Raw genomic sequence first — 14779 nt, 5'->3', positions numbered from 1 at the left:
GACCGCTATCAAATTGGTGGATACAGTCTTCTGCTGGGCTTCAGTGTGAGCACGTTAGCATTCACCAGATTTTGTAAAATATCTTTAAAGACATAGCATTTTCTGGTGGGATGTCCCAAAAACCTATGATAGCGGCAGTAATTGGGGTCATCCACTTTCCCTGCTTCATCTGGTTTTCTAATCTCAAGGAGCTGCAGTTTGTTATTCTTCCGAAGCAGTTGGAACAGGGTGTCTACATGCTCCTCTTTGAACGAATATTACTTGAGTGCTCTTTGCAGATTTGGCACTTTGGCCTGCTTAGACGGTGATACCCGTGTGCTGGTATTGGCAGCCAGAGTTTCCTTCCCCTTGGACCGAGGCGCATTATGCTGGTTGCGCTGTTGCTGTGGCTTTGGTTAGGGAATTTCTTCAGCCTTGACCCAAGCAACGATTTCTTCGGCTTGTTCTCCTGCGAAACCAGTTGTCTCCAGGAGCGACATTCCTCCACCCTTATTTTAGCAAGGAGTTGGGTTTGCAAATTGTGCCTGCAAGTTTCAACCAAGGTCGATTGGGTCATACCTGACGGGCATCGTAATGCCATGCTACGGAATCTTTTAACATAAGTCTTGATGGACTCTTGTTTCCTTTGCTTGGTGGCGAGGAGAGTTGGGACTGAGACTTTTATATCATCTTCGAAAAACCTGGCCAGGAAAAGGCTTTCTAGCTCTACCCATTTTTAAATGGATCCAGCAGGCAGCTTCATGAACCACTCGAAAGCAACACCCTTAAGAGTGCCGATGAACAAACGGGTCAGAATGGCGTCGTTTGTTACCACATCTCCTGTCTGTGACTTGAAATAGTAGATGTGTTAGTTCGGTGATCCTGTGTCATCGAAGGGCTGCAAGGTTGGAGCCTTAAATTTTGGTGGATAGGGAGTTGTGTCCCATTCCTCACGAAGTTCGCTTCTGTTGGCGATTGCATTGAGGTTAGTTTCTAGCTCATCCACTTTAGACAACTGAGGATGTAGCTCTTTTTCCATCTCCTTTTCGTTTTCAGAAGAGGATTCCAGGTTGTGAGTTTCACGATCTGAATTCTCGGGCGCTTTCTGCTTTCCCTTTGACATTGTCTTCCGAGAAGACTCAGGTCTTTGGCCATTTTCAGCAAGGAGCTGGGCCAACATATCCTTCATTTGGAGAAGGGTTTCTTGCTACGCTTGAAGCATGGCTTACTGCTCATCGACTCTCTTTGCTAATTCGTTGTGGCCTTCGGCCATGTAAGTGGGAGTTTCTCGTACCATGATGGAGCTTGATGATTGAGAATCAGCAATTACTGAATGTTCGTCATTGGAAGTAATCCCTTTGGCCAGCTTTTGATAGTTAACCGAGCGGATAGCTCCTATTTGAGTCCGAGTGTGTCAATATACTCCTTCGAACTCGTCACAAATTTCCCGAACAGTCGGGGAATAACTTCTCTCTAATTCATCAGAGTCGGGAGCTGAGGCTTTCCCTCTGCCGATCACATTGATAGTGACTTCAGGGTATTCAGTTTTGGCAATCTTCTTTTTGTGGTAACGTTGTCGTTTGGCAGGTCTAGCGACGTTCGTTAATCTGTTGAACACCGATTGTCGAGGTGCGGATGAGCAACAGTGACATTCTGAGAGGACTGTAGAAATAAGTCGCTCACATTGGCAGGAGCGAGCTACTTGCGGTGTCGGTCTTCTTCTTGACAACAATTCCCATAAATCTGATACTTGAGAGGAGCTTTTCACTAAGCAGGAAGACAGAGATGGAACCCCCTGCTCTTGAGTGAGCAAGATTGGTTCTTGTTGAACATGGATTTTAAGCCCATGTTGACTTTTTTGAACTTGGCGGACCACGTCACGTTCTTGAGGATAAACGCGAGGGTCATGTTTGGATTTGTAAACATTAGGCTGAGGATTACGTTTAAATGATGAAACAGACCCCTGAGGATCATGTTTTGGTTGAACGCACCCCTGAGGGTCCCTGAGGGTTGCGTTTGGTTGGTGAAACAGACCCCTGAGGGTCATATTTTGCTTGAACATACTCTTGAGATATGCGTTTATCTTTGGCAGTACCTTCCTGAGGGCTGCGTTTTGGAGGAACAACGCGCTACTGAAGGTCGCGTTTCAACTGTATTACGCGAGGCTCATAATTAGGCTCATTACCGCGAAGTGTGCGTTCCGGCGTAGAAACGCCGTGTTCGGTCAGAGTCTCAAAAACGCGATTCTCACGTTGGGCAAGAGATCGACTTTCTCAAAGATGCGCACGTCGTATGGATCTTCTCCATCTTCGAGCGGCATTCTTTTTGGCTTGTTTTAAAGCCTTAGCAGCAACGTCATCGGCTTTTATAGAGTCCGTCTCCACCATAGGTTGTTTATGACCCGTAACACGTTGTGTTGACGTGGACGTGGAATGTTCAACTTGCTGGACGAGTTTGGTAGAGGCTAAGTCCACTCTTTTGGTGGATGGGCTGTTCAATGAAGGAGAGGGCTTTCTTCGGTGCTTCAGCAACAGTTTTGATCTCTTTGAAGATCTTGCGGATGTTGCGCCTAACCTTAGGGCTAAGCGGTCCAGGGGAAAGAGCTTCCTCGTACTTGGCTTGGTCAAACTCTACGATGAGAGTTTCGACAGTGGTTCCCGTGAGATGAACATCGGATTGTGTCACCACTTTATCGTTAGAGAAGCTAGTCCCTAGCGGCGTCGCCATCTTTTGTTCGGTGGAAAATTTGAAGTAAAAAAGAATGAATGAAATTTAATTTGTATTCTCTCAATCTCAATTACAATTTGAATTCTCGATTACAAAAGAGAGGAGAATTGATCTGAATTCTCCCCTTTGTTTAATTCTGGGTTCTTCACAGTAACGATGGAGTACCTCCTTCGAATGCTTACGTCAAATTTGCTCTCCGTTGACGATCCGATCGTCTTGTCTCGTGGGAACAGTTAACTTATGTAATAAGTTTGATGGATAACTCTTAACGAGTTTAAGAACTCAGAACGAGTTAAAACTCTATGGACAAAGTTGTTAAAACCAAATAATCGGTTAAGAAGCCAAGTAGATTTGTTTGTTGTTGAAAGATGCTCCAAAATTAGATCTTCTTGTTGCTAAATTCCAAGAGATCCCCTCCCTTAGGTGATAGAAGATCTGATGTTATCCTCTAAGGAATTAATCTCCAAAATCTGAACCTCTCTTGCCGAAAAAAATCCAACCTCCTTTTATGTTGAGTTTGTTGAGGTTTTATAGGAGGATAAGGGGTTGTAACTGCCTCCTTAATCCGCTCCTAAGTGTGTGTGATTTTCTCAGATCGTGGGGAAAATGGTTTTGAAACCGTTCGACTCATGTTTGAATGAGTCAAACGCTCAATTTGGCATTTAGGACCCTAACTCCGTGTCCTAGGATTGAGACGCAGAGTTGGGTGTTGACTGAACATCAAAAACACGAGGATAACTTGCATTTTGCTTGTTGCAACTTTGAAACACGGGGTCGCCTGCGTTTCAAAAATTGAAACATGAAGATGAATTCTGTGTTTAGAAGGGGTTAGTTGACTTGTAACCTCTTCTATAGAGCATTGCAATAACCATTGTTCAGTAATATTTTCTTTTTAGCTATTGTGCGGTGTGAAAATCGTCATATTGCTATCACTATTGATTGTGAACTGAATAGAGTTTTTATCAGTTGACGGAAGTGTTGTTGAATTGTAACTCTTCTCGATCCATATGAAAAGTCCTCCGTTTGTAGTTTTTATTTGTTGACATGAAAGTCATCTAATTGTAACTTTCATCATTAAAATATAGAAGTCATCGGATTATAACTCTCATCATTGAAACTTGATGGGGATCAGCTATCTGTTGTGATTTTTAGACAGCCTACAGCTAACTAAGTAGTATCGCATCTTTTGAATTACAAACACTGGGGCCAAACATTTATTTTCGACCATAGGGTATTGGTGTTCAGCTCCCTGTAAGGTTCTACTCAGGTAATAGATGTCTTGCTCATGGCCAGCGTCGTCATCTTGTGCTAAGAGAGCGTCAAGAGAATGCTCTATCGCTTGCACATAGATTAGGAAGGATTTCCCAGAGACAGGCGTTGCCAAGACCGGTGGGTTCGAGAGATAAGTCTTGATCTCCTCGAACGCTTGTTGGCAAGCCTCGTCCTATACAAAAGAAATGCCTTTCTTCATCAATTTTGAAAAGGGTTGGCATTTACCTGAGATATTTACAATGAATCTGCGAATGTATGCCAGGCGTCCTTGCAGTCCCCTTAATTCTTTAAGATTTCTAGGAGGCTGAAGCTCTTGAATAGCTTGCACTTTGTGAGGGTCTATGTGAATTCCCTTCGTCAGGGTCTATGTGAATTCCCTTCGTCGTGACGATGAATCCGAGGAATTTTCCGCTCGACATTCTCAAAATAACTTCGTAGGATTCATCTTCAATTGATGAGATCACATGAGTTCGAAAATCACTCTCAGGTCTTGAAGGTGATTGTCTCTGTTGTGACTCTTCATGACCAAGTCATACACGTAGCATTTGACTGTCTTTTGTAGATGATCTCGAAAAATTATTCTCATGGCACGTTGGTAAGTAGCGCCTGCATTTTTTAGTCCGAAGAGCAGAACTGTGTAACAATATATTCCCACCGGTGTTCTGAATGAAGTGTGCTTCTCATCTTTAGGGTACATTTTGATTTGATTATACCCCGAGAATCCGTCCATGAAAGACATCCTTTCAAACCCGCACGTATTGTCGATAATGACGTTTGTAATGGGTAAGGGAAATTCGTCCTTCGGACATACGACATTGAGGTCTCTAAAGTCAATGCAGATACGGATCTTACTATTCTTCTTCAGGATCGGAACAATGTTAGCCACCCAATCGGTATGTTGTTCCTCTCTGATGAAGCCTGACTCGATCAACTTCTTCACTTCGACTTTGGTCGCCTCCATTATTTACGGACAAAACCATCTTTGTTGTTGTTTGATAGGTTTGATGTCTGAATTGATATTAAGGCGATGCATGACTACTTGAGGATCAAGGCCGAGCATGTCCTCGTAATTCCAAGCGAAGACATCAATATATTCCCAGATAAGGGATATAAGGTTTTCCTTCTCCTGGGAAGGTAAGCTATCACTTATAAATATGGGCTTGGGGTTAGCCTCATCCCTCATATTTACTTGGAGCACTTTGTCCTTGGTAGGTGGTTCGCATTGTTCAAACCGACCACTCCATTAGGCACTGATGTGACGATCTCATGCTTCGTCGTAAAGGAGGATATGGCCGTCCCCGTCGATTTCGGTAGGATCAGCTGCAGCCATACTGATTGTGAGGTCCTTGAGCAGATTTCCTATGCTAACATCCAAATCCCACATGGATGATGTTGATGATGAATCTCTGGAATGGGTTCTCTCGGATTCTTCACCGAAATCGCAATATAACTCCGATGAAGAGGAGACGTAGCCCAACCCTCTTTGAGTTTTGTCGTAGTAATTATTGGGCTTTCCTTTAGGCATGTAGGTAGGTAGGATCAGCTGCAGCCATACTGATTGTGAGGTCCTTGAGCAGATTTCCTATGCTAACATCCAAATCCCACATGGATGATGTTGATGATGAATCTCTGGAATGGGTTCTCTCGGATTCTTCACCGAAATCGCAATATAACTCCGATGAAGAGGAGACGTAGCCCAACCCTCTTTGAGTTTTGTCGTAGTAATTATTGGGCTTTCCTTTAGGCATGTAGGTAGGTCGGACAAGTGTCTTTCGCCCTTTTCTATAATTTAAACCCTCCTTGTGGGCGAAAGCATAACCTGTGTTCTCCGTCATACACTTTACTACTTAATCGTAGTGTGAGAACTGGGGGACGGGTTCGTCATCTTCCGACTCGTCCCACAGTGTACACATAGGTTGATCTATCCTTCCAAAGATAATATCTTTCTGATAATTATCTTGGGCTGGTACGACAAAGATTGCTTGCGAAGAATCAATCATCTGTTTGTTTGTGACAAACGATGAGTGCACAAGCAAGTGCAAAGAAGAGTTATTATATAACTCTACAATTAGATTGTTAGTCTCATCACTACTAGACTCCGAACTAGACGACAAGTAAGCAAAGTTAAAATCTTCATTGATAGCCAATTCATTTGCTTCGTTAGCATCGGCTACATCGAGGCCTTCATAGCCAATTACAATAGGTTCAATATCGTTCAAGACAAGACCCTCATTGTATTCTGACTCAGTATCGGCCTCATTGCCGTTACCAGGTTCCTTGACCACTGGTTCGTCTCCTGATTCAAAGTCCTGATAAAGTAAAGAGTCGGTGAAGTAGTTTTCGACCCATTTGAAGGGTCGCTTTTTGGTAAACATCGTCTTCATTTGATCATAGTCATCCATATATTTCATGCACTGATATAGTGTGGATGGGACTATTTGGTTGCTATGGATCCACGGCCGACCCAATAACATATTGTAGGAAGGACCTGCATCCATAACATAGCAGGTCACTTCTGTCTACATGTCACCCAGCCGGCATTTGAGGTGAATCCTCCCTAGCGATAGTTCCGGTGGTGTTAAAGCTAAAGATGGTGGTAGTCATTGTAGACAATCGTTTTTGAGGTACCCCCAAGTGTTTGATGAGTTTTAGGGGGACAATGCTCAGTGCAGACCCGGGATCCACTTGGATCCTATCTATCTTAGAGGAACCGACATACCTTGTGAAGTACAAGGGTCGGTCGTGAGATGTACTCTTGATGAGCAAGCCCTCAGGAGTGAAGGTAATGCATGGAACTGGCTGTTTGGGTATCTGGTAGCATTGTGGGCATCCCTTTTCCGCTTCCTCTTCCAGAGTAGGCGAGAATTATGTGGCAAAAGCCTTAGAGTCAGCTAGCGCCTCTCCGTAGAGCTTCTCAGGTAGACCTGGATAGGCGTAGGAGTTCGTACAAGGTAATCCTGGCTGGAATGTTCTTCAGCTGTGCGATTACGTCGAACCGAAAAGGTTGACTACTTGAACTTAGCTTGTCGGGATTCGGTCGAACTGCTAGTAATGGCCCTACCGATGGTCTTGTTGGACTTTCTATCGTTGAAGGGTAGTTCTTAGCAAAGTCCTTCCCTGCTCGGGTAGTTAATGCATCCACCTCGTTGTCTAAATCAGTAGGGGTCTCCATTCCTATCTTATCTTCATCGGTAATTGCAAAAACAACATTGCAAGGCTTAGCCTTACCCTGAGACTTCTTTGAAGACTTAGAAATCCATTGCTCGTCATCAAGGAGATCAGGGTGAACCCACATTAATTTCCTTGACCGCAATGTCTATAGTACTAGACCCTTCTCTCGCTGATTGTGGGGATCAATGTTGATGATCTTCAGCTTCTCCTTAGGGATGGGCACTACCCATGCCGGGTGTATGGAATTCAGGGAGGTCTGTCTTGAATTTCAAAGTAACCATATTTGTAGTCACTTTCTTCTGCACCTTCTTCTTCTTTAAGACTCCCGCGTTATAGAGAGCTTGGAGCTTATCTTTGAGGATATAGCACTTAGAGGTAGGATGACCAAGCATTCTGTGGTAGGCACAGTAGTTCGGATTGTCTGTTTTGTGTAGGTCCTCAGGATTCTTCACGTCCGATAGCTTTATCCTATTGCTCTTGAGGAGAGTATCGAAGGTAGCAGTGACTTGATCTTCTTTAATTGAAGTTGTATTGCCTCTGATCTGACTTGGGGGTTGGAGTAGACTCGATAGCCATGATCTCTTTTCCTTTTGATCGAGAATGGTTCTTGAATGCACTTGGTTCAGACGCCCTTCTTTTAGATTGAGTCTCTTCAGCCTCTAACCGTTTGATCATGTTCTTGACTTGCTCGCCTTAGCGAACAAGCTCCTTCCAGGTTCGGGTTTCCACTGCGCCAACCTTGGAAAAAATATTAATCAAGAGATTGTTACGACATATCTCGATAAAGGTGCTTTCAGAGACATGGTCCTGGCAATATAGTGACCGATTCCTAAATCTCTTCACAAAGTCATTGACAAATTCCCCTTTTCTCTGCTTTTTAGCTATTAGAGAGGCCCTCGACACTTCCATGTCTTCATCAAAGAAACTGGCTACAAATAGCTTCTCTGTGTCAGCCCATGACTTGATGGAGCTAGGTTCCAACTTGCAGAACCATTCGAAGGCTACCCCTTCAGAGTTCTGATGAACAGTCGAGTGAGGATAGGATTGTTCCCCGTAAGAAAACATGTTTGGGATAGGAAGTAATAGATGTGTTGTGAGGGAGACCCCTTACCATCAAATTGGACCAAGCTCATGGGTTTGAACTTTGCCGGGTAGGGGACTGTATCCCATTCAATTGGATACAGTCTAACCACCCCCCAACTCGTTCATGCTTTTCTAAAGTTATAAGGCATCAAGCTGGTTTTGGAATTTATCGAGTCTCTTGTCTCGGGGAGTGCTGCCAACACGTGACGCTCCCCCTGACGACTTGGATGAGGAATCTGAAGATGACTTGGGGTTATCTTCTCCTTCCGTTGTGTGGGGAGGAGTAGGTTCCCGCTCTTTGTTCTTCGAGAATTTCAGGGTAGCCTGCGGAGCCTTCTTCTTGCTTAAGAGCTGCTCCAACGCCTCCTTTATAGAGTTGATTGTTGCTTGCTACATAGCGATTGTGGCCTGTTGTTCCCCTAATCTTCTGGTTACTTAATCAAGGACTTCGACCACATGCACCTTTGTATGGTCACCCTGTACTGAACTTGAAGCCTGGGATGTTTCCATTCCGGAGCAAACTTGGTCATCGTCATCGGAGATGGGTGTTAAATGTGCGTAATCAAATGGGATGGTAACCTCCGTTTGAGTACTTGTGTGTTGGTAGACACCCTCGTGTTCAATGGGGTGGTATTTCAATCCTGAGGAAAAATTTTAGATCTGATGAATCCGAATGCTTGGTTTTACCTCTCCCTGTCATGTTAACCGTGGCGGTGGGGAGTTTTGAATCATCAGCATCTCGTCTCCTCTGACAATTGCGTCTTCGAAGAGGAGGTCTCGACTCTGTAGACTGCTGAGAAAGCCTCTCGAACACTGATGGTTTTATTGTTTCGGAACACTGGCAGTCAGCAAGTACTGCCGTAGTGAGCCTCTCATTGTGGCACTAAGGATTCGCCTCGTGAATCATGCGTTTGCGGGGTAAACATTTCCTAAGATCCCCCCGTAGGTTGATGGTGACAACCCTTGGTGCCAGAAAAACCAAACGTGCAATTATACAAGAAGGTTCAAAAAAAGACTTGTGAGAACACTTGGAAAATTCACCCAGTGTCGAATTCAAGCGAGCTCTTCTCGACAGGCGAGGTTGCCTATTCTGGCGAGCTTCAGACGCTCGTTCATTCGGGCGAGGTTCGCTCGTGTGGCGAACCACTGCTTTGCCTTTATGGCGAAGGAACGCTAGCGGGTGAGGTTTAGTTATTAGGTGAGCCTGAAGGGGTTCGCCTATTATCTTCAGCTCGTCTGATTTGGGCAACCCGCTTAAATTAGAGGGCTCGCCTGATTGACCTAGTTCACCAGAATTGGGAATGTGGCCTGTAAAGCGAAGCCCGCCTGACTTAGTAGGCTCACCCGATTTGAGCGGTTCGCCAAAATTGAGAATTTTACGTTGTTGTTTGGCTTTTTTTTTAGGCTTGAATAGTAATTTAGGCCGTCATAAGAGACGAGGGCTTGCACCTCTTAGCGGACGAGAGCTTGTCATCGTCGTTGTTTTTCTCTATTTGAGAGAGGTGTGTTCATGTCGACGGCAAAGGCGTGGTCCGCGCCGATGCAAATCGTCGTCTCCTCTCACATAGGGGCCTGTGAGGATTGTTTGATGACCCATCGAGCAGCCCTTAGACTTGCATTTTTGGCCTTTGACTTGACCTTGACTGGTTTGGGGGAGATAGAACCCCCTGTCATAGCTCGGGTAGAGCTTTCAGGCGCGGCTACCTCGGCCACTTGTGGCTAGGCCACATGCACAACTCTGCAGCATCGGCGAGATGCTTTGCATCTAGAGGAGGATGAAGATAAGTACTCCTCGTACTTAGCTTGATCAAACTCAATTACGAGGGACTCGACTGTCGTCCCTTCCGTAATTTCATCGAATTGCGCCAATACCATCTCGTTTGAAGAAATAGTATTTACCACTATGGTCGCCATCTTCTGTAGGGCATAAAATTTGGTTCTCAATAAAGATTTGTATTGATAAGAATTACTTATTACAAATCAAGAATCAAAATTACAACAAAAACAAAGAGAATGCTCTTCTTGTTTAACGTAGGTTCTTTGGTAGCGATAGGACGCCTCTCTCGAATGCTTGCGTCAAGTTTGCTTCCCTTGGATGATCCGACCGAAATTGCGGTTGAGCTTCAACGTGTGGTAGAAACTCATGTGACTGAGTTGGAATACCTGAGCTTGATGAGTATCAAGGCCGAATGCACAAAGAAGGCTAAAATGCAAGAGTTTGCAAAGAGCCAAGAGTTAGAGCCAAGAAAATCTACTGGTTCTAAAAATGTCCTGCCCCCTTCTCATGTAGCCAAAGGTGGCTATTTATAGAAAGATGGGAGTCATGGTCAATCCCTTGAATTAAGGGATGTGACTATGCCTCATGATTATGGTTGAGGGGGACCATAACCCTCCCCTATAGCTGTGGGATGTGACCACTTATAGGTGATGAAAGCCATGCTCCATCCCTTAAAACGTGGGAAGTAGAATGCCCATTCCCACAAGCAAGCTATTGTTTGCACCGCTCAGGCGAGCCTGGCGGGCTTGCAGACAAGCTTGTGTTCTGTTTGAATGGTCAGGCGAGCATGGCGACAGGCGAGGTCGCCTGGAGGACCCCTTAAGTGTTTAGACGAGTTTAATCCTGTTGGCGAGCTCAGGTCGTGCGAGTGAACCTCCTACAGGCGAGCTTGACTCATGCAGGCTAGCAAAGCATTCAGGCGAGATCGACTCGTGCAGGCGATTCAAACGTTCAGGTGAGCTTGACTCGTGCGGGCGAGTCAAGCCATCAGGTGGTCTTGACTCGTGCTGGCGAGTTGGGCCAGTTGGCCAACTTGGTCCGTGCAGGCGAGCCAAGTGTTTAGGCAAGCTTGAGACGAGTCGAGCATGCAGGCGAGCTTGACTCATGTGAGGGTCAAGCTTTCAGGCGAGCTAGACTCATGTGGGAGTCAAGCTTTCAAGCGAGCTTGACTCATGTGAGAGTCAAGCTTTCAGGCGAGCTCTGCTTGACCTTTTTGGTGCAGGTGAGCAAGCAAAACACTCTTGTTTTTGTAATTTTGAGCACGCAGGCGAGCTCAAAACACTGGTAGGTGGGATCAATCAGCCGAGGTTTGACCTCCTTGATCATAGGCAATTTCTATTGCCTACAGCTATATAGGTGAAAAACCTTTTTTTTTCTCCAAATTTAGCTTCAAACTTGCTTTAGTAGTCAAAATATCATATGAGGGGAATATATGAACACAAAACTTTGCTTGCTTCAATTAGCTCATATCATAAATGTACTTTAATCATTTAAGGGTTCCCAAATTGCTGAGATATTTTTGCATATACACAAAATATTTCCAAAGCATGTAATTATTTCAAATTCATTTATCATTAATTTTATTCTTACATTAGTAGAAAAAACCAAATTCCATCGTACAAACTTTTATAGACATTTTATTTCTTCAAAATTTTAAAAATAAAATTCTTTCTAATTGAACTTGTTATCCAATTGAGAATGATAAAGCTATCGGAGATTTTGGGATTTTAGGGATATGGAGTTATTGATTTTAAGAATTTTAGGTATATGAATCGAAAAAAGACTTTGAAAAATGAAAATTTTGAGGAAATTTATCATCAATAGGCTTCTTTCATTTTGATAATTAATGTCCTATTTATTAGGAGAAAAGCGGCATTGTTGAAATATTAATCTATACCTTTCATTTGAAATATTTTGAGCTGAAGTTCTAGCAGGATAGATGCTTTAATTTGAAAAGTACAAGGTAGAACTTTAATATAAGTAACTGGATTTAATCATAATTTATCATCGAGAATAAAATAAGGATGTAGTGTTGGCGGTTTTTGTTTGCAACCAGTTCTCACATATGGATGCAGATTTTGATCATAAGTGTTTCCTTATTGCATTTGGTCTGGATCAGATGCATTTCATTTATGAGGCATCCCAACATTAGACTAAGCAAAAACAAGCAGATATAATTTGGAGCTTTCTTGCATTCTATATAAATATCATTGCATTGATTTCAAGTACCAATATAATCAATATATTATATGAGTACGTTCGTTAACTTAAATTGTATGCGCACCTATCAATCTCTCCTTGCTCTCTTTTTTACTATGGAGGACTCCATAAGACAATTTTTTCTATCCAAATTTGCTCACCTTTATTACATGATGATGCATTTTCTAATCTGACAGTTAGCTGGCTTATATATAGAGAATATACCTAATATGTTTCAGCCAGTCAGATTGTTAAATATCAATGACACTTTACACACTACATCAAATCAAAAACAAATAGCTAATCATGTTAGGCCATGTGTATCTGTTTATCTCATAAACCATGCAAATAAAACATCAGTATATTTGATGGGATACGTTTTTTTTTTTTTTTATTCACGCCTGAACAAAGCTACAGAGGACATATGCACCACAAAATATATAGTTAGGGCATCTCCAACCATTTGCCTCAAAATGGTGCAAATTTTGCACCAAAATGGTGCAAAAGTCACATCTAACAGTAATTCATCTCCAACCCATTGCACCATTTTTTGCACAAAAAAGGAATATTCTCATTATCTTTCTTTTTATCTACTTTTATATGATTATTTTTTATCCCCTATATTTTTAACTATTTCAACAATTATTTTATATGATTATTTTTTATCCCCTATATTTTTAACTATTTCAACAATTAACCTCACATATCAAATTTTATTTTTTCACATATTTTCCAAACAAAATGATTTATTATTTAAAAAATTAAACTAATAAAACAATAAAATATTATATACCTATTATTAATATTGCCAAAATATTACATTCAAAATTAAACTAATAAAACAATAAAATATTATATACCTATTATTAATATTGCCAAAATATTACATTCAAGATCACAACAGAAAATAAAATGTAAGAAAATAATTAAACATTAACAACAATGTAAAAATTATAAATTTAGTATGCTCTTAACTATCTGAATTAGTGTATTCCTCCCATAGATGATCTATCAATGCATTACGAAGCGCAATATGGGCATCTTTATCCTTGATTTTTCCGTAACGTGCAATAAATTGACCAAATCTTATAGTTTCATCTGCTACCATATCAACTTCTGGTGTTGGTGCTTCCCTCACTTCTTGAATTGGTGCATAAAGATCACGTTCATCCTCGATTATCATATTGTGCATAATAATGCATGCAGTCATTATGTCATGTAATACATGTTTTTTCCAAAAACGTGCTGATCCTGCCACGATTGCAAATCGTGATTGGAGAACTCCGAACGCACGTTCTACATCTTTTCTACATGCTTCCTGTTTCATGGCAAAATATTTTTTCTTCCTACCTTGTGGCTGTTGGATTGTTTGTACAATAGTAGCCCATTTCGGATATATACCATCAGCTAAATAATAACCCATATTATACTCTTTTCCTTGAATAACATAGTGAGCGGGAGGAGCAATACCTTGAGCTAGGTTAGAGAAAAGATTAGATGACTCCAGCACATTGATATCATTATTGGTGCCTGGCATACCAAAATATGCGTGCCATATCCAAAGATCATAATCTGCCACAGCTTCGAGGATAATAGTTGGTGACCCACTACGTCCTGTGTATTGCCCAGACCATGCTGTTGGACAATTTTTCCATTTCCAATGCATACAATCAAGACTTCCTAACATTCCTGGAAAACCACGTTTTTTTCCAATATAGAGTAGCCTAGCAATATCGTTAGCGTTAGGTGTTCGTAGATACCGCTCTGCGAATATTTCCACCATAGCACGACAAAATTTTGTCATACTTTCAATTGCTGTTGACTCACCTATTTTAACGTATTCGTCCGTAGCATCAGCTGGTAGACCGTATGCCAACATGCGAAAAACAGCTGTTACTTTCTGTAACGGTGATAATCCCATTCTACCAAGTCCATCACTTCGTTGTTGGAAGTAATAGTCATGATCTTTCACTGCATCAACAATACGAAGGAACAAACTTCTTGACATCCGATATCGACGACGAAACATATCTTCTCCAAAACGTGGATTATCGGCAAAGTAATCTATGACCAAATTCTGATGCGCATTTTCTCGATCGCGGTTGATCACTGCATGACCGGGAATCGAGCCACCATGGATCGGTTGGTAGTTGTGTTGATGTAAATTGTTAACGAGGATCATGTTGTTGTTGATGTACTCACAAATTACTTCTTCGGTTTCATCAATCTCTGTAATGATATTGGACAGAAAATTATCATCATCCGAAGATAAAGATGATGATAAGTATGATGGACCTCCAACATCGAAATTCATTGTTGAAGTAAGAAAAGAATGACTGAAGTATGCAGAAATGGAGAATAATAATTTTAACATAACAACGAGTAATTGTGTGGATGTACCTAATCTAGTATGCTATTTATAAAACTTTGCTTAGCTGTATACATTGAACAATATGTAAAGTTGAGCTGATTTTAGGAAATGCTTTCTAGCTGTTATCAATTTGTCACAAAATTCAAATTTGCTTTTAACTGTATATGTTGGACAATGTGTAAAGCTGGCCTGATTTCAAA

The 14779-nt window shown here is 42.1% G+C and overlaps 1 protein-coding gene across 1 annotated transcript; it reads right to left on the bottom strand.

Annotated features, from left to right (window-relative positions):
• LOC109839015 (putative nuclease HARBI1) lies at positions 13179–14522 on the bottom strand. Its single transcript, XM_020407448.1, has one exon. The coding sequence runs from the start codon at positions 14520–14522 to the stop codon at positions 13179–13181; it is 1344 nt and encodes a 447-aa protein (XP_020263037.1).

This window comes from Asparagus officinalis, chromosome 4 (assembly GCF_001876935.1).
Source record: "Asparagus officinalis chromosome 4, Aspof.V1, whole genome shotgun sequence".
NCBI classification, from domain to species: domain Eukaryota; kingdom Viridiplantae; phylum Streptophyta; class Magnoliopsida; order Asparagales; family Asparagaceae; genus Asparagus; species Asparagus officinalis.
The sequence above is the reverse complement of the archived record's forward strand: the minus strand, read 5'-3'. Positions and strand labels throughout refer to the sequence as shown.

Bases quoted from the DNA above. Each gene is read 5' to 3' on its own strand.
- LOC109839015 (XM_020407448.1), bottom strand. From the start codon at position 14,522: ATGAATTTCGATGTTGGAGGTCCATCATACTTATCATCATCTTTATCT.